Consider the following 23,502-nt stretch of genomic DNA (forward strand, 5'->3'; position numbering starts at 1 on the left):
AGGCTGGGCGTGCCAAATTGCATGCCCACTCCCCCCACTCCCCCAACCCTGCCTCTGATCTGGACTCTGACCGGTTTAAAAATCCAGCCCTTTGTTTCTCTCTCCACAGATTCTGGAAGGCCTGTTGAATATTTCCAGCATTTTCTGTTTATATCCCAGGAATTTTAGATTGTGGCCATATGGCCATTTGTGATCAAGTCTATCATCTAAAGCAATAGAAAAAGCTTTCACACTTTCAAAACCAGCAGTACCAAATCATAAAAGTGAATGCTCATTCTTCTGGAAGTTAATAAAACTCTTTTATTTTAAGGTAGCCAACTGTATTCATTCTCCTTGGTCCAGCAAGACAAATGTTTGGATGGATCGTGATATCATAAGTAACAGGGGCAGGAATAGGCCATTCAGCATCTCAAGTCTGCTCCACCATTTAATAAGATTATGGTTGATCTGATTGTGGCTTTAATCCACTTTCCTGCCTGCACGCCCCCATCCCCCACCCCCCACCCCCCACCCCCATCACCCCAAGACCCTTTACTCCCTTGTAGATCAAAAATCTGTCTCACTCAGCAGTAAATATATTCAATGACATCCACTGCTGTCTGTGGAAGAGGGTTCCAAATAATAACGGTCCTTTGAAAGCAGAAATCCCTGCTCATATCCATTTTAAATGGGCACGCCCTTATTTTGAAACTGTACCCCCTAGTTCTAGATTCCCCCATGAGGGGGAGTGTCCTCTCAGCATTGACCCTATCAAGCCCCTTCAGAATCTAATGGGAAGAATTTTATGTTCCCCTGTCAGCAGGTTTAGGCAGTGGGTGGTCGGGCAGGAGCTTGTACAATTCCTTCCCACTAGACTCCTGCCTGCCCCGATCTCTCCGTAATATTACTGAGGCACAGGCAAGGCCTAGACCAGCCCACCCGCCCTTGCCCCAAATGAGGCCCTTAAGAGGCCTTAATGACCATCTAACGACCGTTTCTGCCCAGCCTAAATTTTCAGGCTGGCGAGAGGAGTTCAGGGGCAGGTTTAACTCAGAAAATGACCCAGCCCAGGCCTCGGGCAGGGAGGAGGGGGAGCGCTTCCATCAACAACCTCCTTTCAACATTGGCTGCCCTTCCCACCTCCACACAAGGCCTGGCACCTGCAGGCGCCCCCTCACCCCCTGATCTCTCCAACAACACCCCACCCACACCCCTCTGCCCACCAGCCCTCCCCAAGCCTCACCACCCCTCCTCACTGAGAGCCCACAATTTATTTGGTCCTGGACTCCCGGGACTTAGACACTGAGGACTGATTGCAGTCCCAGTCCTATCCACTGCAACTCTGGCACTGCTGGGGCTAGAAATGGCTGACCAACAAGATTGGCCAGCAGCTCTATGAGACAGGACTTTCTCCAGAGTGAGGGTGGAAGTCCTATAGTCAGTCAATTAGTGCTTGTAGGAGCTTTAAATGGCTGTAGGCTAGCCAGTATTGGTAGGGATGTGTTTGTCACTGACTCCTCGAATGGCGGGAAGAGAAACCTCACCATTATAAAAATCCAAGCCTATTTGTTGTAATAAGATCAGCTCTCATTCTTCCAAAGTCCAATGAGTATAGGCCCAATTTGCTCAACGTTTCTTCATAAGACAACCCCTTCATCCCAGGAATCAGCCTGATGAACCTTCTCTGAATTGCTTCCAATGCAAGTATATCGCTCCTTAAGTAAGGAGTACTGTATACAGTGCTCTAAGTGAAGTCTCACCCTAGCTTTATATTTCATTCCCTTTGCAATAAAGGCCAACGTTTCAGTTGCCTTCCTAATTACTTGCTGTTCCTGCATGATAACTTTTTGTGACTCATGTACAAGGACACCCAGGTCCCTCTGAACTGCAGCATTCTGCAATCTCTCCCCATTTAAATAACAGTCCGCTTTTAAATCCAGGAAGCGATTGTCCCCTCCCCCCGTCAATGACAGGCTGCGTTTTCCACCGTCGAACGTCCCACAAGGATATTCAGTGCTCAATCGTGGTGGGTGGGCTTGGTGGCAGGATCGGGAAATCTCACGAGAAGACCCTAAGCGCATTTCCTGGTGATGTGAATCCAGGAAGCGATTGTCCCCTCCCTCCATCAATGGCAGGCCATGTTTCCCGCAGTCAAACATTGGGAAATGCATCCATTATTGTGGCCACATGCTTGAATCACCCCCCCAACACCCCCCCCCCCCCCACCCCACCGCCGCCCCCCCCCCCCCCCCCCCCCAGTCAAATTTAAAGCCCACGTCAGTGTGATTTTATGAAGGCGTGATTTACAACTACCTTTAAAAGGCGTGCACCTGATGACCTGAATTTCGAGGGGGACTCGGAGGTGAGCGTACAGAACTTTGCGCAGCACTCACAATGATCCCAATTCAAGGAAGTGGCTCTGTGGATTCTGTGGGGACCACAGGCATGACTCCACATCGGCTTTGCCATGGCTGGCTTGTGGTGGTGGGGCAAGGGCGACAGTGCCAATTGGGGAAGGAAACCTCGGGATAAGGGCTACAGTGCAAGGGGGGGTCATGGCAGCATTTTCCCAATGATAGACAATAGGCTAACTAGCCTATAGTTCCTACTTTCTGCCTCCCTCTTTTCTTGAACAGAGGTGTTACATCTGTGGTTTTCCATCCTCTGGGTCCTTTACTGAATCTCAGGAATTTTAGAAGATCACAACCACTACATGTACTCTCTCTGCAGTCACTTCTTATAAGACCCTAGGATGCAGGCCATCAGATGCTGGGAACTTGTCAGCCTTTGGTCCCATTAGCTTTCCCAGCACTTTTTCTCCAGCAGCCGTGATTATCTTAAGTTCCTCCTTTTTGTCTCTTGATTTTCTTCTAATCTTGGGATGTTTTTTTTGTGTCTTCTACTCTGAAGGCGGACATAAAATACTTGTCCAAAATCTCTGCCATTCCCTTGTTTCTAATTATTAGCCCCCAGTGTTACCCTTTAATGTACCAATGCTCACTTTACCTACTCTTCTTTTTTACATAATTGTAGAAACTCTTAATATCTGTTGTTATATTTCTTGCTAGTTTTCTCTCATACTTTAGTTTCCTCTCTTTCTTTTAGTCACCCTTGGCTGGTTTCTAAACTTTTCCCAATCTTCTGGCCTACCACGACCCATTGCAGCATTGTACATCTTTCCCTTCAATCTGATACCATCCTTAGCTCCCTTAGTTACCCACGGATGGTGCATCCTTCTTCTAGAGTCTTCCTTTCTCACTGGAATATATATTGAGAGTTACAAAATGTATCCTTAAATGTCTGCCACTGCATCTCTACTGTTTTACCTTTTAATTTATTTTCCCAGTCCACATTAATCAATTCTATATTTATACCTTCTAAATGCCTTTATTTAAGTTTAAGGCATTAGTTTCAGACCCACATTCTGACCTTCAAACCGAATGTGAAATTTTACCATGTTATGATTACTCTCGCCTAGAGAATCCTTTCCTATGAGGTCATTAATTAATCCTGTCTAATTACATATTACTGGGTCTAAAATAGCCAGCTCCCTGGTTGATTCTAGAATGTACTGTTCTAGAAAATTGTCCCAAATGCTCTATGAACTCAAGCTCCAAGCTAAATTTGCCAATTTGATTCATCTAATCGGAACAAGGGTTAAAATCTCCCATTATTATGTAGCAACCGTTAGAGGCCTTTAAACTACTTCCACTAGTAATGTTTTCCTTTGGTATTCATTATCTCCATCCAGATTCTACATCTTGATCTTCTGAACCAAGATAATTTCTCACTATTGTACTGATCTCATCTTGTATTAACAGAGCTACCCCACCTCCTTTTCCTTTCTTCCCATCCTTCTAAATGTCAAATACCTTTGAATATTCTGGTCCCAGTCTTGGTCACCTTGCAACCATGCCTCTGTAATGGCTGCCATATCATCCTCATTTATTTCCATTTGCTATCAATTCATCCATCTTGTTATGAATGCTACACGTATTCAGATAAGGAGTCTTTAATTCTGCCTATTCTGACCTTATTTGCTGGTGCACTGTTATGTTTGTACACTCTGTCCCTTCCTGTTAAACTGCGGTTATCACTACCCATAACATTATCCTGCACTACTGCCTTGTCCTTTCACTTTAACTTTCCAAATTTCCCCTCACATAGGCTGCAGCGGTTCAAGAAGGCAGCTCAGCACCATCTTCTCAAGGGCAATTAGGGGTGGGCAATAAATGCTGGCCTAGCCAGCAATGCCCACGTCCCATGAACGAATAAAAAAAATGAACCTAACTATTTAGTTTAAAGCCCTCTCTGCAGCCCTACTTATATGATTTGACAGGTTATTGGCCCCAACATGGTTCAGGTGAAAGGAAGTCCCAGTGGTACATCTTTCTCTTGCCCAGCACTGGTGCCTGTGCCTCATGAATTGAAACCCATTTCTCCCACACCATTCTTTGAACCACATATTCAACTCTCTGATCTTATTTATCCTATGCCAATTTGCTCGTGGTCTAGTTAGTAATCTAGAGATTATTAACTGTGTGATTCTACTTTTTAATTTAGCCCCTAGCTGCTCATACTCCCTCAGCAGAACCTCTTTCTTAGTCCCAACTATGTAGTTGATATCCACATGGACTCAGCGGGAAAAAACAGTTTGGACCTATACTCTTATTTTGGAGTTTTTACTGGTGTGCCATTTTAAGGTATACAAGATCAGTTCAGACCAATATTCTTGTTTCCAAGTTTCTACTGTTTTCTCGTTCTGGGTTGTGAATGTACCTTCTCTGTTCTCCCCTCTGCATAGGTCTCCTTTGTTCTTTGCAACAGTAGCTTTTTTGTCAGTCTTCTCTGTGTTTGGTCAAACAGCTTTTTAGTTAACTTCCTTCCTGTTTGGTGCTGCTTCCAGGTCAAGGGTCACCAGATCACATGGACCAGTGTTTCTTATTATCCAAGAAAATTACAGTTGATGCCTTTACAATTGATGCAAACTCGTCAACGTCTTTTTCAACCATTCTTAAAACAACTACAGATTCCTCAAATATTTTAAAGAAATTACAACTATTTCCCATCCCATAATGGTGAGCTCCCAAATAGAGTTGATAAACCCTATAATATGTAAATGAAACTTGGTAAATTTGGCAGAGTCAACATTGGGACAGTCAGATGATCAGAAAGTCTATTCCATCATAGTGATCCCATCAGAGAGGAAAGTCCAGACTTATGGGAAGTTATTCTATTTTGCAGAGGGAAGCTATGATAGCTGAGCCCAAACTGCATCCAACGCCCATGCATGTGTACTTTCCAGCTAGATCACTCCAGTTAGGAAGGCAGATTCCATCTAACTTTCCCTCCTTAGCCGAGGGACTCGAAGGACCAACTGTATCCCCCAATGCCTGTCCCATTGATGTCAGCTAACTCAACACAGGTATGGGATTGCCCTAGGATCATTCTGGGTCGTATTTAGTGGGTTGCCACTGAACCACTGACATAGTGGGATTTCTTACTGTGGTAATAAAAATTGTGAAAATTGCAGCTAGAAATTAATAGTCACTTGCTCTGAATTATCTTACAGTTACTTTGTAAAAGTGAGATCAAAACTAAGTTTCACATATATATTACAAATTTAAATAATTACTAACAGACCAATCAAAGTACCAAGGCAGGTAACTAAAATACAAGCATATAACCTTAGTTTATATTAAATCATATTGAGTTCCACACTCTGATCAAGTAGCATGTCTACTCTGGGCAAGAAGGCAGGGAACGGAAATCGGGACCAAGACCTTGTGCTCTATAAGTATTGTTTATCCAGCAAGACAATGCTGGCAGAACAGCAGGCTTGGGCTGCTCCAGGACACTAAACTCTTTAAAAGGAATAATTTGACAGGACTTGAGTTGGGACTTTCTCGTCCCATATTTCCCACCATGTGGGAAATGTTGCTAATTGTACGACATCATTGCTATGCACACCTGTATATCCGGTAGAACCTTAAATTGTGCATATGCTTTTGACTTGAGTGTTCATTCTAAATTTTCAGCTTTTGCCACATTGGGCTTGCTCCATGAGCAAGGCTAAAGCTGCATTTGCAACTGCAAATAGTTATTCAAATGCAGTTAGGAAACTTAAGAAACATGTTCCACTGGCTGGCTCTGCTTCAGTACAACAGCAAAAAACACTTTAATTGTGCCATTAGTAGAATTCTAGGCTATATATGCCAAGCATATGCAAGGTTTTTCCTAGAAACATTATCCCTTGTACTTAGCAACTGGTTAGGTTTTTATTGAAGTTGCAATATCACTGAGCTTTGTAAATCACTATAGGAAGGGGAAACTTACAAAATGAAAGGTAGACCAGCCAAGTGGTTTCCATCTTTATGAGTTTATCATAGCTCTGAAACGCCTACCGAAATAATATAAAAATTAGGGATCAACAGGGCTTAGATGACTGCTTTTTGTCCTTGCTTATAGTCTATCCTTTTTCTTCTGAGGAATCTTGATGTAAAGGAAAACTCATTTCACTGAAAACATTAAAACATTTATTAGCTAAAGAAAGCATCCATCTGTCCCTAAGAAAATATACCAATAAAATAATCTACAGTTTCTGGAAAGTTTTAATGTTTGTCACGAGTTGTTAACATCAATAAATGAATAAATATTACCTGCTGAACAGTATCTGTTGGCAATGGATCAGTTCCCTCTTCTGATGCCAATGCAGCTGTGCTTGGGGGTATTGGACCTGTTGGATTTATGGATGGTGATGTAGCTCTAGCAGCATCCTCCTGTTGTTGAGGTTGTTCCACTTCAGCGTGAATGTCTTCAGTGTTTTCTGCTTCCACTTCTTCTTCTTCGAGTTCAGTTGCCTCCTCTTCAACTATGGGTTTAAAGAATACAAGTTCTCACATAGACCTGATTTATACTACTTTAGTGCTGTGCTAGCGTTGTCACCTCCTGATGCATGAATATCAATCAGCTGGCAGCAACAACTTGGCAAAATTGCTGGCTCTCCCTGGCAGTGGCCGCAGCAAATCCTGTCATAGTGTTGCCGCCAGCTGCACAAAATCCAGACATCAGGAGCAGGTGGCACTAACATAACACTCAGCATAATATAAAATCAGCTTGGAGCTGAGTAAACAATCAGCAATTCCGAGATATTGGTGGATAATTTTCATTGTGTGCTATGCCCAGCAAAATCATGAACATGATCTTTACAAGTGATTTATAATTTTGCTATCCACATCACAACAGAGGAATTTTGCCCAACAAGACATTGGGCCCAAAGTTCCAGGGCCTGGTAAGGGCAGTTAACCTGTGCAACTCTGAGATGCCAGCAACAGGCTGCAATCTGAGCAGGAACACAGATCTACCAGGTTTCCATCCCTCGTATCTTCCCTCCCAAAATGCATTTCGGTGTAAGGTGGTGCTTCTTAGTCTTTCCCCATTAAGTCGATGGAGGATTGTGGGGTCATGTCTGAGGGGGTTCCCAGGATGCCCTGGGACTTCAGCCCAGTTCACTATCTGTTTAGGCTCAGTGAGACCTATACCTTGCCGAAAGCAAGAAAATGTGAAGCCCATTGCACAGTACTTAAATGTTTTGTAGTTCCTGCATCAGCCCAGTGATACATCTTAAAGAGAATGCTAAAATTTCTGGTGGGAGGCTACTCCAGAATTTTAAACAAATATTATTTTTCAGGTGGTGATTGACATCTGTGCATTTGAAGAATTTTGTTTTTATTTCTATTTCCTAGATTTGCACTTCTTGGTTTTTTTTGTGCTTTACATTGGTCTATTTCTGAACTTGACTCATTCTGCTCCATGTTCCCTCCTTATAATTTACTCAACATTTTAATTTCTTTGTCAACCAGAGGAATCCAGTTGTTCTCATAAATAAAACACAAGAACTTAGTATACCGGTGCAGCAAATAATTAGGAAGTCAAATGGAATGTCTACCTTTGTTGCAAGGTGAACGGAGTATAAAAGTAGGGAAATCTTGCTACAACTGTACAGGGTGTTGGTGAGACCACATCTGGAGTGCTGCATATAGTTTTGGTCCCCTTATCTAAGGAGGAATCTACTTGTATTTTACGCAGCTTAGAGAAGGCTCACTAGGTTGATTCCTGCGATGAAGGGGTCGTCTTAGGGGGAAAAGTGGAGCAGGTTGACCTTATACTCTGGAGTTTAGAAAAATGAAAGGTTATCTTATTGAAACATATAAGATTCTGAGGGGTTTTGACAAGTAGATGCTGAGAGGATGACTCCCTTTGTGTTGGAATCGAGAACTCGGGTGGCTTGATTTCAGAATAAGAGATCAACCATTTAAAATGGGAGATGGGGAGGAATTTCTTCTATCGGGGGACGTGAATCTTTGGAATTCTTTACCTCAGAGAGCAGTGGAGCTGGGTCATTGAATATATTCAAAGCTGAGATAGACAGATTCTTCAACTATTTTGGAGCCAGGGGTTCTGGAGAACAGGCATGAAAATAGAGTTGAGGCCAAGATCAGGTCAGCCATGAACTTAGGCTTGAGGGGTGTATGTCCTTCTCCTGTTCCTATTTTTTATGTTCTTATCAATGACTTATAATGTCCCCATCTGCCCCTGTGTAGATCAACAAACCAAACAAGCTACGCAAGGAGGAGTTTCTTAGTGAAGTGGCAATGTGTATTTTAAATGAGAATTTTATTCTTGGAATTATTGGATCTTCATTTGTATATTGTATTGCATATTCTAAGGCAAATTACAATTGATCGTTTCAATAAAAATCTATTAACCTAACCGGAAAATTGAGATAATAATCAACTTCTATAGATGCAATATGAGAAACATAATTTTCTTCATCCATTATCCTTTCAGCCCTATGACCTGGGCTGCAATTCTGCATTACCTGACAAGATCTTGATGACTATAAGAGCCTAACATGAAATGATTTTAGCAGTTCCATCTCTGCAATACAAAATTACCCAGCACTGACTTGTACTAAATTTTCAACCTGACCTAGAAAGTCTACAAAGTCCAGGGCAATAGAAAATCAAATGGAGTTATGTTGTCTTGTTTGAGTAGTGTGAAAGGAACTTTCACCTGTACTGCATGAAACTTGAAAATGTTTAATGTTACCATTGCCTGGAAATAGTGCAAATATTCTCTTCCCTAACACTGACATCCTCTACAAAATTCATTATAACCAAAAAGAAAGCTCTATGAAAAGAGCCATTCCATAGAAAGGAGAAAATGCACATAATTGTAAACTTTGCACTTCAATTACTCTGTGCAGAGAATTGACCATGAAGGGTATGCAGGTTGGAGGAAAAATGTTGCAGTGTTGTAGCACTATTGCCAACCCACTTTCCCTCCAAGCTTGGCTCACCACTAGGGGAACAGGTCTGTGCATTCACCCTGCGCTGGGAATGTGTTATAGGGGAGGATTTTCCCCTTGTTGGGCAGGTGTGGTGGGCAGGTGTAGTGGGCGGGCCCGGCGAGGGAAAAATTCTGCCTAAATTCTACATAAAATATACAAGTCAATCAACACCTGAAAGAACAGGTAAATTTTTATTTTCACTGCCTGGCCTGTAATCTGGTGGAGCAAAACTGTAGTCAGTGGGAATCAGGTGGAAAATGTTCTGCTGGTTGGAGTCATACCAAGCACAAAGGAAGGTGACTGTGGTTGTTTGATCTCAATCATCTCAGCTCCAGGACATCACTGCAGGAGTTTCTCAGGGTAGTGTCCTGGGCCCAACCATCTTCAGCTGCTTCATCAATGACCTTCCTTCCATCATAAGATCAGAAGTGGGGAAGTTCACTGATGATTGCACAATGTTCAGCACCATTAGTGACTCCTCAGGTACTGAATCAATCCATGTCCAAATGCAGCAAGACCTGGACAATATCCAGGCTTGGGCTCACAAGTGGCCAGTAACATTTGCACCACAAAAGTGCCAGGCAATGACCATCTCCAACATGAGAGAATCTAACCATCGCCCCTTGACAAACAATGACATTACATTTGCTGAATCCCTCACTATCAACACCCCAGGGGTTACTATTGACCAGAAGCTGAACTGGACTAGCCATATAAATACTATGGCTACAAGAGCAGGTCAGAGACTAGGAATCCTGCGGTGAGTAACTCACCACCTGATTCCCCAAAGCCTGCCCAACATCTACAAGGCACAAGTCAGGAATGTGATGGATACTCCCCACTTGCCTGGATGAGTGAAGCTCCAACAACACCAAGAAGCTTGACACTATCCAGGGCAAAGCAGCCTACTTGATTGGCACCCCATCCACAAACATTCACTCCCTCCAACCACAGAAGCACTGTAGCAGCAGTGTGTACCATCTATAAGATGTACTGCAGAAACTCACCAAGGCTCCTTTGACAGCACCTTCCAAGCCCACGACTACTACCATCTAGAAGGACAAAGGCAGCAGATAGATGGGAACACCACTACCTGGAAGTTCCCCTCCAAACCACTCACCATCCTGACTTGGAAATATATCGCTGTTCCTTCACTGCCGCTGGGTCAAAATCATGGAACTCCCTCCCTAACAGCACTGTGGGTGTACCTACACCACATGGACTGCAGCAGTTCAAGAAGGCTGCTCACCACCACCTTCTCAAGGGCAATTAGGGATGGGCAATAAATGCTGGCCCAGCCAGCGAAGCCCACACCCCATGAATGAATAAAAAAAGAACACCCATTCTTTGCAGAACCCGCCTGATATCACTCCATTGTTTTCAATGGAATGAAATGGAAGGGGTTGGTGGGTGGTGGTGAATTGGAATTCTATAACAGGCAGAGGATCTGCTCTGCTGGATTACCACCCATGCGGTGAAGATGAAAACGTACCCGCAGTGTTTAGTTGAAGGATTAGATACAATACAAGCTGTGATCTGATTGAGCAGTATTTTCTAATTTTACTTGAGAGCAGTTCCAATTTTAAATGAAACTGGGATGAACATTTTAATCAAAGAAAATGGTTCATCTTTAAGGATAAGAACATGCTGGAAGAATGTGTTTTAAAAAACACTGGCTGGAGTTTTCTGTGCCTGCTGGCATCAGGTGTGTTCAGCAGCATGAGCGGAAAATATGGCGAGAAGCCCAAAAATCAGTTTCATGATGTCATGAAACCCATTTGCAATCGTCCACTCTGCCTGTCAATGGTGGGCTGCGATTCCCACCGTCAGACATTGGGAACTTCATTGTAATACATCTGTATATCATTATAAGCCCAGCCCGCCAGAATCATCCCCCCACGCTGGATTATCCACCTATGTCGGCATGATTGCACACCAACGTGTTTCACAACAGCATATATAAGGCCTGCGCTTGGCGGTCTGCACTTCGAGGAGAACTCAGAGGTGAGTGCACAGTAACGTTGCGCAGTGCTCGCGAGGGTCGCCTGTTGGACTTCAAGGTTGAGATGACTTGATGGGGTGGGGGCAAGGGCTGCACTGCAGTTGAGGTGAGTTGGGGGGGTCAAGGGCTGCACTGTGGCTGATGGTAGCACACAAGCATGGGCAGGGTGGTGAGGGCAGGGAAGCTGCCACACATTCGGGAAACCTTGCGTAAAGTGACCATTCCTCTGCAGCTGAGACAGTTCAGGTGCAGCCACATTGACATGCTTGGAGTTGGGCCTCTAGCTTATCTGCCCACTCGAGCAATGCAGAGGCATCAAAGTGCCACCAAATGCTCCAGAGATTTTTATCCTTTGGGCACAGACTGCAAAGTAATGAGCGTTTTGGTGGACTGCAGAACTGTTGGATGACTGGGCACATTGTACAATCTCCTTGCGAAAGTTGGGCATGGAGCAGTCACTGGTGGAGGCACTCACAGCCCCTTGCAATGTCATCTCCTGTTTTGGAACAGTCTCCCCTATGGTTCAAGCTAACAGTGACATCACTGCAGTGCAGGTTAGGAGAATGCCTGTGCATGAGCAGAGAGCACAGCATGCAGTCCAGTGGGTGAAGCTGCTGCCAATCAGTCAGGTGGGGTGGGGTGGAGGTAGGTGGGGTTTCAGGCAGCCATGCAGCACACTAAACTCTGGCCATCTAAGTGGTGGTCAGCACTCTCTGGCATGTTTAAGGTGCCTTCAGACTTAACCAAGAGAGGTTCTTAGCACACCCATGCTAACCTACACATCTCCCTCTTTCATCCTGCAGGAGAAGTACATCAGGAGCATGGAGCCTGGTGACTTAGTTGTATGCCTCATGGCTTACAGAGAGCAGAGATGAGGGCGAAGAGAGCAATGGAGGTGCCTGGCTGGGCAGAGGGAGGAGCAGCACCATCAGGAAGAAGGGGTGGCTGGTGCACCCACACACGCCACTGAAGAGCCACAGCGAGCCATTACTGGTTGGCACAAAGCTAGACCCAGGGTCTATAGATGCCGCCTTTCATTCCTGCAGATAACCAAGAACCAAGTGTAGCCAAAGATGCGTATGTCTAGGGAACTGGTCAGTCACATCTGCCAGCTGCTGCAGGGTTTGGTGCCAACCAGACATGGAGGGCATCCACTGCCAGTGGCCGTGAAAGTGACCATGGCGCTCAATTTCTATGCCAGTGGCTCCTTTCAGGGCTCCACAGGTGACCTCTGTGGAATATTACAAGGCTCAACCCACAAATGCATCCAAGAGGTCACGATGCCATCTTTGTGCATTTCACCTGGAATCAGGAAAGCCAGGATGCAAGACCGCAGGGATTTGCCCAGATCTCAGGTGCAGGGTACCATCGACTGCACTCATGTGGCACTTAGATCTCTGTCACAACACATGGTCAACTATGTCAACCACAAGAGCTTCCACTCGCTGAATGTTCAGCTGGTGTGCAACCACCACAAACGCATCCTATAGGTGTGCGCATGGTTCCCAGGGAGTGTCCATGACTCCTACATCCTTAGCTGGTCTCAGATCCCTGACATCTTCCAGTGTCCACAGAGGCTGCAGGATTGGTTCCTTGGTGACAAGGGCTGCCCACAGAGGCTGTGGCTGATGACACGTGTGCAGCGGCCTCAGACTGCAGCAGAGCGACGCTATAATGAGGCTCATGCTGTAACTCGCAACTTGGTGGAGCAAACCATCAGGATGCTGGAAATGAGATTCCGGTGCCTGGACCAGTCTGGCGGAGCCCTGCAATACTGCCCGCAGAGAGTGTCACGCATCGTCATTCCTTGCTGTGCCCTTTACAACCTGGCGCTGCAACGGGGAAGGGAGCTGGCTAAGGAGGAGATGAAGAAGCTGGATGTCTCCTCCGATTAGGAGGACGTTAACTTGGATGAGGGTGAGGAGGTCCTCGAAGGTGACAATGACGGGGATGAGGCCCTTGCACTGACCAGATTAGGCAGGCATTTCGGAGGCCTCATAGCTGTTAGATTTGTAGAGAATGATGGTGACATGCAGTGAGGAGACACCATAGATCCTCACATTGCATCTGTAAACTTTTGACTCCAGTCTGGTTTACGGCAGCACCCATATCCTTTGTGAGAATGCTCCCGTCATGGAGACGTGGCAGAGGCCCTAATAGTCACCTGATTCCAGGAGGATGATGACGACATGTAGTGAGGACACTCCACAGATCTTCACATAGCCTCTGTAAATGTCTGACTCCTCTTTGTCTGAGGGCAGCTCGCTTGCACTTTGTGATCAGACACAGCCATGAAACTTTAAATGCACCCTGATACTTTGTCAGCCTTCAGCACCTGATCCCTTCAGGAACACAGTAGCACTGGTCACAGATGTTGACTACATGGGGCCCACCCCACCTCAAAGATGTTGAGAGCAGAGAGAATGACGGAACTCTGTGACTCCTGCCCACAACATTCTGGCAGCAATGGCAAGCACTGTTGAGGTGCAGGCATCACTGATGTGTCCAGTAAGTGTGAGGCCGGACAGAGCGGAGGCTGCAGGGCATCACGGCGAGCCTCCACTGTGTCCAAAAGGTGCTCGAGGGAGGTATCACTGAATAGCAGGGCTGCAGTCTTCTTGCCTTTCAGGGCCATGTCTTCTGTGCTGCAGTCCTGGGCTGGAAGCACTGAGAGCTCTGCATGTGGCTGCATTTTAAATTTGGCGCCTGGCGTGATGAAGCGGTGAGGTGATGGAGTGGCGGGCAAATGAGAGCCTGTCCACCATCGAAATGGTGCGTTGCCCTAGAATGCATAATTAATGAGGTGGGATTATGAAAAACACTCTTTTCCCACCGCTACCGCACTTAGTGCAAATCTATTCCTTAAAGGGTCAAAGCAAGAACTCTGATTGCTTTTCTTGGAAGAGACATCCATTTACAAGAAAAGGTAATTAAGCAGTTGTAAAGAAGCTGGAAACCTCTTGACCCTGGTGGACTGTGTACAAAAGGGGTCTGGAATTGTGTTTAAAAGTTGGTTTTGTTTTGCTTTAAGAAGAACCAACTGCTTGTGAAGGAAGACAGCAGCCTTTTTGAAGTCCAGAGCCAGTCCGCAGCCAAAATAGAATATAAGCTGCTTCTAAGTTGCTCTACTTGCTGGAATTGAGTACCAGCAAGTGTTCCTCGAGTCTGCCTGAAAAGCAATGCAAGAATCACTGAATGTTTTGCAGATCAGTGCAGAGAGACCAAAGGCATAACCCAGATGCCATTTCAAGGACTCCATCATCTTTCCTTTTCCCTATAACCATCGACTTTTAATCTTTGGCAGAATTCCTCTTATTTTGGTGAGAGTGTGTATGTGTGCTTGTGCGTGCATGCATGTGTGACTTAGTGTATCTTGAAAGCGCAATTGCTATACTTTCATTTTTCATACTGTATGTAATATGCTTTGCCTTCCTGTTTGACAATACTGGTTTTATGATAAACTAATATATTTGTTGCTTATTGAAAGAAGCCTGGTTAAAGTCTCTTTTATTATTTGTCGCAGTAGCGAAGATAAATAATTGGCCATTTTGGTGAGTGAATCAAACTTTTAAACTTATGGTGTGACCTCTGGAGTAGTGGTCTAGTCAAACTGTGCACTCCCCCCATTCTGGTTGTAACAAAATGAGTATTGACTAACTAGTTTTCTGATCATTTTCTGGCACCAAAATCTTAATGAGCACAAAATACACTTAGGCTGCCTATTGTTTACCATGAGAAGTAAATGATCTAACTTTGTTATGGAGCATGTCCTCACATTTCTGGAAGTCAATCATCCTGAGAAGCCTTTCTTCCTTCTTAAATTCCGTTGAAAAGTGATCCATATTCTCAAAGCCGTGTTCTATTTTCTCCATGTGCGATATTTTCGATGCTTCAGAAATCCTAAGAAAAGTCATATAATAATTGTATATCTGCATTGAAAGTAGGTTTAAACATAACAATCCAAATTTTATAAGAAAATTGTTAAATATCAGCCCTGTGCAGCTGGGTACTTACTTTTTAATAAGAGGTTTTGCATTCTGTAAAAGAAAATATATTTTTGTTAAATATTCAAAATACCCCTTCAAAACAAACATTTAACTCATCAAGAAGGATAGACTTGCAACGACGCTGTGAAATATGAGAGGGTGATCAATTAACGTTTATCAGAAGTTCCTTCTCTGCTGTTTTACTGGTGGCACTAAACCTCTGCTAAAATAATGGAAGAGGAATTTAACTGAATCCAACCTTAAGCTTCTAGTATCCTGTATCCCACAGCATCATTTCAAACCTGAAACTGCCTGTTTGTAAAGCATACAAACTTGACAGGTAGCAGGTTCATAAGACCATAAGACGTGGGAGCAGAAGTAGGCCATTTGGTCCATCGAGTTGCTCCACCATTCGGTGAGATCATGGCTGATCTGATGATCCTCAACTCCACTTTCCTGCCTTTTCCCCATAACCCTTGATTCCCTTACTGATTAAAAATCTGTCTAACTCAGCCTTGAATATACTTAACGACCCAGCCTCTACAGCCCTCAACATCAACATCAACCTAGCCTCACACCACAATGGCTGGAGCATCGTGATGCATCACCTTGAGCAATGACAACTTAACAGAGAAGAATATGGCAAACAAGATAGAGGAGAACAGAACTGAAGAAAAGATCGTTTATATTCCTATACAATATTTTTGGAGCAAAGCATCAAATATGATTGGCCAAAAAGTCACCATCCGTTAGAAAAGTTTTCAACCAGCACCTCACTGCCCTTTGCATTCTCAGCTACCTATAAGGACAAAAGCAGTTGCACCATGGCAACACCAGCACCTTTAAGTTCTCTACACACCACCCTAACTTGGATACATACTACATTCCCTTCACCTGCCACTGAGTCAAAATCTTGGCACTCCCTACAAAGCATCATCACAGTGCCACAGTCAGCACTGGGGGCCCAACATTTTTTGTTAGGCAATGAGGGACAGGCAACAAATGTGAGTTTACCAGCATCGCCCACAATCTAAGGATAAAGAGAAAAGTAAAATCAGCAGGCAAGAGGAAACACTCTTCGTGTTAAGATTATGAGCAGAATTGTCCCAGGTTTGCTCAAGGTGCAGTAGGAGCAGGACAAAAGTCACTTTACCCGCCGGCCGCAGTGGCGGGTCCCCGCACAGTATCGTCCCATTCCCACCTCATTAATTATGCAGCCACAGAAAATACTCTCGCTGGCAAGTGGTTTCCAATTTGCCCACCATGCCATTACCTCGCCTCTTCCTCACACAGGGTGCTATATTTATCTGAAGCTGCTTGCACACTTCTCAATGCTTACAGCCCAGGACTGCTCCAGTGAATACATGGCCCTAAAGCCAAGAAGAGTGCAGCCTCCAATTCAGTGATGCATCCCTGGGACACCTTCTGGACATCGTGGAGCCCCGCTGCGATGTTCTGTACCCCTGCTCCAACTACAGGAGGCCCTTCACCTGACCACTCCGGCTTGGGAGGCAGTGGCAGTGGTGGTCAATGTCAACGCTGCACACAAGAGGTAGACCATCCAGTGCAGAAAACAGGTGAATGATCTCATCTGTGCTGCCAGGGTAAGGCAAACATCTCATCACTCTAAACTCACACACTCACAAGGCTATCACATATTCACTGGCATCTCACTCACTGCCAGCTCAAGGGACATCACCACTCACTCTCTCACACACACCCTCACATCTCCACCTGGCCTCATCTCCTCTGGAGACTGCCTTCTCAGCCCTCACCATCTTGAGGCCACTTGCACTGATCAACATGTGCCTCGACACATACACACCCTGGGATACACCCCTTCCCCAGTACAGCCTTACCCTACAGCCTCTACCCTTGCCTGAGACCACTTCTCCCCCTTCCCCAAGCAAGCCCTAGCCCTGCAGCCATTGAAAAGCCACCCCCGCCTTACAGCTGATCTGGTAGGTAGAGACCTGCCCCTGAATCCCCCTTAAAAGTGACGCGGTTCTGTCTGTGAAGCCTGGCGCTGATGACTGTGAGTGCTGCCCGAAGCAAGGTCGGCAAACAAACCTCAAAGTTCCGAGCAAAGTGCAGCTCGCCAGGTGCATGCCGCATACATCCGATTGTGAAACACGTCAGCGTGCAATCACGCCAATGTGCCCAGATGATCCAGTGTGGGTGATGATTCTGGCGAAAGGAGCTTATACTTAGATGCAAATGTATTAAAATGAGGTTCCCGACATGCGGCGGTGGGAAACACGGCCCAACATTGACGGGTGGAGCCGATGATCGCAAACTGATTTCACGATGGCGTGAAACCGATTTTTGGCCTTCTTGCCATATTGTCCCCCGTCAGCCCATCATGATGCTTGATGCTAATGGGGCCAGAAAATTCCAGCCTATGTATTTCTTTGTTGTACATTACCATAGGGTATGGAGTGAGCCTTTGGTTTATTGGTGGGATTCCCACCCCTGAAAGGTTTCAGCCCATTTCAGGCATCCCCAGAATATGGAGACTAGAGTACGGTCTCTAAACACTGGGATGAGGTCCTGCAGGAATACTTTAGACTGTGGCCAATGTGGCACCCCATGTTGGGAAGGTGCTTGCATGGGCATCCCGACCAGAAGACTCAGAGCTAGCGCCATCATAATATCACTCAGCCCTATTGACTGATTTGATGCTCTATTTGCGAATTTGAAACAACCAGGTCCATGCAACACATTTGCTTGTCATTCATTAAAGAAAATCCATTCAACTGCAAGAGAGACCCAGCACTAATGTTATTTAAAGGGCCTGGGACCCAATTTATAGGTAAGGTAAGTAAGAATAACTTCTGCTATTGCAAAGTCTCTGGAAGTCCTATGGAATGTGTTTGGAGCTGTTGTGGTGAGTTCCTGGATTTGACAGGGAGTGTTACTACATCCTCGCTGTGGGGGTGGGGGGCATGCAGAGGATTTGACAGGGAATGTTCCTGTATCCTTGTGGGGGGGGAAGAGGATTTGGCAGGGAGTGTTCCTGCATCATCGCTGGGAGGGGGCAGAGGATTTGGTGACCTGAACACACAATGACTGCAACAGGTTATGGGGGCAGCAGTGGCAAGGCCTCTGGGTCCTTAACACAACAGGGAGATGGAGCAGAGATTGTAGAAATATGGTACGCTCTATCCTTGCCAGCCCTGATTGGGCCAACAGCTTGAAGAGACCACCCGGCAAACTCAGAGGTAGCCTATTGTGAGATCTCCTCCCGGAAGATTGCTGAGGTGGTGTTTATGCTGGCAAGTATGGGCACGGGACCCCCATTTGGTGCCACAAGAAAATCCAGCCCTCTCTCTCTACCATTCTTTACTTGCTTTCCATTTCCTGCTTCACTGTTATTTCTCCCTCCTTCCTCTGCTGGCATTCCTTTCTTTTGCTTTTCATTTTCACATTTTTCTTCTCTTAATTTAATCACAATATTAACTCTAGCTACACATTCCTTTAATCTCGTGCAGCTCAACATGTGTTCAGCAGCAGGAAGGACCCATCTGCTAGTATTATCTAAATGGATCATCAAATATTTTAGTTGGTGATTGATTTCTACTGGCTGTTGCTGAGTTAGTAGAATTGCGGCGAGGTTTTTACTGCGACTTAAAGTTGCTGAAGTCTACGGGGGATGGTATGGCACTTGGTGAAGGCTTTGGCTCTCATTTCAAGGGTTCAGCGCATTCCCCTTGTTTCTAGCCATGGGTGCTATTGTTTCCATCCCCCTTGGCCTGCAGCATGACAGGGAGGATGACCAAAGGCAACATAGAGGAGGATAAGTTGCTGGAAGAGGGAGGAGGAGGAGGGGGGGAGAAGGGCCGTTAGCAGGCGGCCGTATCTACCCAGGCTCTTCAAGAGGTATTTTTCCTATCACACCCTGAGTAAGAGACAGTGTAGCCATCTCCATTTCACTAAGGAGATTGTCACTGAAATCTGCTGCCTGTTATAGGCTGAGCTGCCGCCTCAGAGCAGGATGAGGGCAATATTGTCAGTGGCTGTGAAAACGATCATGACCTTCAAGTTCTTTACATCAGGCTCTTCCCAGGTTGGAGCAGGAGAAATCTCCAACAGCTTGCAGTTTGTCGTCCACTGCTGTATGAGGGAGGTCTCTGTATGCAAAGAGATGGGAACATGTTGCATTCTCTCTTTCCAGCGAGAAGCAGGAGACGTGAGCACATGGCTTTGTGAGGACTGCAACCTTTCCCATGATGTGAAGTGCCATTGACTGCATACACTTTGCTTTACAGGCATGGAAATTTAGAGATGTATCACAGCCACAAAGGGTTCAACTCCCATGATGTGCAGCTGGTGTGTGACCATGCTCAGTGTATCATGCAGGTCAATGCCTAGTACCCTGGCAGCAGTCATGGTGCCTTTATTCTGTGGCGGTCCACTGCACCATCAGCGTTTGAACCACCACAAGAAACCAGAGGGTGGCTACTGAGCATCAAAAGACCAACCACTAACCCACCTGGCTCATGACTGTGGTGTGCAATCCTTGTACAAGTGGGCAGTATGTATATAATGAGGACAGAACATTGGGGTGCTTAAGGAAACCTTCTGCTGTCTCAACTGCTGTGGAGGAGAATTGCAGTACTCTCCAGAGTATGTATCATGGTCTGCTGCATCCTTCACAACCTTGGCATTGTGAAGGCACCAGGTACATTTCAAGCAGCTGAGGAAGAGAAGGAGGAAAAAGGAGGAGGAGGAGAGAGAGAGGAGGCAACCAACAAGGCTCCTTTCCAGTCGTGAGTCCATGATCGCTTCATCCGACTACAGTGAACGTAATCCCAATTCCCAATTCACCAACAGTGTCATGCCTTATCGTCCCCAGTTATTGACCATCACAGTGTCCTCTTGACCACAATGCTGAAATGAAATCCAGCTCAGAGCAAACGTTCCAAACCAACTTGAACAATCAAATCATGCAATATGCCATACGAAAGTTAGCTAAATTACCCTTGTGAATTCCGATAGTCCCTATTTTTCATGTGCCTTTGCCTATCCCTGTGCTCCTACACAGTGATACCTCATTTACAGCAGGATGGCTGGTGGAAAACTGCTGACGTTTAATGGGGGAGTCCAAGGTGGCCTTGCAGGATGATCCCACATAGCTCTGGGCCTTGAGGGCCTAGCTTTAGGCTGCTCCAGCTCGGTAAGAGAGACAGCAGCCTGAGCTGTAGGTCTGACCAGCAACAGCAAGGGCACTGGAGGGCCTGGATCTTATGGGGCAGTGGTGGCCTTGTCGACAAACCAGAAAGTCGAGGGCAACCCTGCCTCAGCCAGTTATGGGAGCCCCGACCTGATTTTATGTGCAGCTGAAAATTAACTGCCTGGCATCCCTTTAAGGTATGATGTCCCACTCACAAAGAGCTGCCAACTTGGAGGGCTGGCAGCTTTTCAGACCCAGCAGCACCACCAGGAGCAATGGCCATTGCTGGTACCGCAACAATGCAGGAGCTGTGTGAGCTTCCACTGTGGCACTCAGACTTTGTGTGGCTTCTTGTGTTGCAGTACAAACTGAGACATTGGCCATCAGTCACTCATCATGGTTGGGTCGACAAGTATGGTAATGATGTTGGTCACCAATTCCATACTGGAAAGGATGGACACTGCCATGTGCTAGGTTAGTGCTGGACTCCTCCGTGGTTCTTGACAATGCCTGCAGCCCTTCTGGCGGACCTGTCAATGCACCAAACATTTCTATGTGCATACCCATCAGGCTTTTTCTGTTCACCAGTCCACTGAAGTCCTCATCTGAGTCCTCTGCAGCAGAATTTGTCTGCAACCTCACCCTCCATGGAGTTGGCACCTGCACTACCCTTTCCCCCTGTTCCTGGCTGCAGGCCTCTCATCCAGTGTCTTACTACGTGCAGATCTAAGTTAAGCTCTAAAGTATCTGCAGTGTTAGTATCCAAGCTGGTGGCTGCAAGTGTAAGAGTAAATGACGGTGCTTCTTCATCATCAATATCTTCCTTGTCTTCATTTTACTCCTGTACCACTGCCTGATCAGGTCACAGTCATTGGGTATATGCAATAAGGGGAGGGGGAGAAACGTGCTTTGACCAGTTGCAGTCTGTGAAGCAAAAGAGATTTTAGAGCGAGGGGTCAGTGAGATGTGAGGAGCAGGATTAGGTGTGAGGATATCATCACCTTCAATGGTTTTGGCCGTGCCACTGACAAAAACCTCAGCAATGACGGTTCCAGTGATGGTGAGCACTGTCTCCAACATTGTGGTGAAGACATGCAGCTGTGGTTGTGTGGGTTATGTGCCACTTTGTCCTGCAAGAGAGAGGGAAGGTCAGTGAGTGTGGTGCACTGTGTTTGGCTGAGGTGCATGTCATGATTGAATAGCTGGTACTGTGCACAAGCTGTGAGAGGTGGGTGTGAGGTTTGTAGTAATAAGTGTATGAGGGTGAGGTGGAGCTATGAATGTGAGGTATGGGTCATGATTGATAGAAATGTTAGTAGGCGAGTGATGGGTGTGTGGTGCATTGTGCAGTGTGTGAGGGTGGTGGTGCAGTTGGTGGGATATAGCATTGGAAGATACATTCTCTGACCTTGACCATTTGTGTGCGGTCACTGAATCTTTTGCAGCAGCTCAACCAGGTTCTTGGGGCTACAGTGCTGGTATTGACCTGCACGGCTGCCTAGCTCAGTATCTGTATGGAGGACCACCTGCATTCCTGTGGATAGAGGACCTCTCGCCTCGTATCCTGCACTGACGTCTCCACTGCTGCTTTGGAGAACCTTGGAGCCCACTCTCTTCAATGTTGTGCCGTTCTTATCTCTTTCTCATGGGAAAATCACTACTAGAATGGTTTTCAGCATTTGCTCCAGTCAACATGCACCTCTCCTTTAAAAAGTGCAGGCTGGCTTCAAGTGGTACAGGACAGCTTTAACTTGGGCTAGCCTCTCACAATTTTGCACCCCCTGTTCAGGGATGCAGTCACTCAACATCATGGGCTGCATCTTCCAGTCAGTGAGCAGGGGGCGGGGCCCATTCGCCGACATACACAATGATGTGGGGTGATATCGGGCGGGTGTCCCGATGTTGTCCCGCGTCATTTACATTTTCAGGTCGGCAGGTGCACAGCCGACTCGGCTGCGCAACCGCTGAACTGTCAACAGCCACTTAAGGCCTTTAAAAAAATAATTGAGCTAATTAAAGGACCTGCCCGTCCAACCTTAAGGATGGTGGGCAGGCGAGGCGGCCTTTAGGAAAAAGATGAAACCTCATCCACAGGTGGGGTGAGGTGTCATGAGGGCTTTAAAAGGTTTATGAAATGTTGAAATAAAAGAAATCGACATGTCCCCAGCTCATGTGACAGTGACACATGAGGGGACATGTCAGGAATTTTTTTTCCACACTTCCACAAATTTTTAAAACTTCCAGTGGTCTCCCTGAGGTGGCACCTTGCTTCAGGGAGATCTGTGTGCCCTTTGCACGCATGTGTGAAAGAGCGCACTCCCGGCTCAGGGAATCACTCCCCCTTCCGACCGCACAGGGAGCGCTTCCTGGCGGACGGCACGCTGGGCGGGCCTTCATTGGCCCGCCCACGTAAAATGGCGGTGCGCACCCAATCAAGGGCGCCGATCGGGAACTCACCCACCTGCGCCTGTGCCCGCTCCTGCACACACCCTCCGATGGGGGGAAAATGCTGCCCCATGTTTCAAATTGAGCTGCGCACTGGAATCAAGTAAATGAGCAGGCAGCACGAAGCTGGTGAAGGCAGTTCTGAAGAAGAGTCATATTGAACTCAAAAAGCTAACTCTGTTTCCCTCTCCATAGATGCTGCCAGACCTGCTGAGCTTTTCCATAATTTTTTGTTTTTATTTCAGATCTCCAGCATCCACAGTATTTTGCTCATTATTATGAAGCTTGTGATCTGCCTGCATCAGAATCAATTGGCTCATCTTAATTGATCTCCACACCCATTTATAGGCTTTATTGAATTTTATGGCCACAATATTACTTTCAGAGTATATAGTAGCTTTAGTGAGGAAATGACATAGAAGGTGTTTGGGGTAAATTTTATTTTTGGTAGAATATAATTGGTCACTTTTGTGAAATAACTGACAGAGACCTTTGTTGACCTTGGTCTTGGCAACTGTGTTAGTTGAAGTCCTAGAATGTGAACAGAGTTAATTGACTCTGCAGT

The 23,502-nt window shown here is 46.0% G+C and overlaps 1 protein-coding gene across 1 annotated transcript in view; it reads right to left on the bottom strand.

The window, feature by feature from the left end:
* trim55a (tripartite motif containing 55a) overlaps positions 1–23,502 on the bottom strand; it is a 121,080-nt gene that overhangs the window by 24,364 nt on the left and 73,214 nt on the right. Inside the window, exons 6-8 of the mRNA XM_078540408.1 lie at positions 15,348–15,370; positions 15,109–15,233; positions 6,639–6,850 (exon numbers count right to left, since the gene is read on the bottom strand). Coding sequence (XP_078396534.1) covers positions 6,639–6,850; positions 15,109–15,233; positions 15,348–15,370 — 360 coding nt within the window. The remainder of the gene's footprint in view (positions 1–6,638; positions 6,851–15,108; positions 15,234–15,347; positions 15,371–23,502) is intronic.

This window comes from Cetorhinus maximus, chromosome 4 (genome assembly GCF_964194155.1).
Source record: "Cetorhinus maximus chromosome 4, sCetMax3.hap1.1, whole genome shotgun sequence".
NCBI classification, from domain to species: domain Eukaryota; kingdom Metazoa; phylum Chordata; class Chondrichthyes; order Lamniformes; family Cetorhinidae; genus Cetorhinus; species Cetorhinus maximus.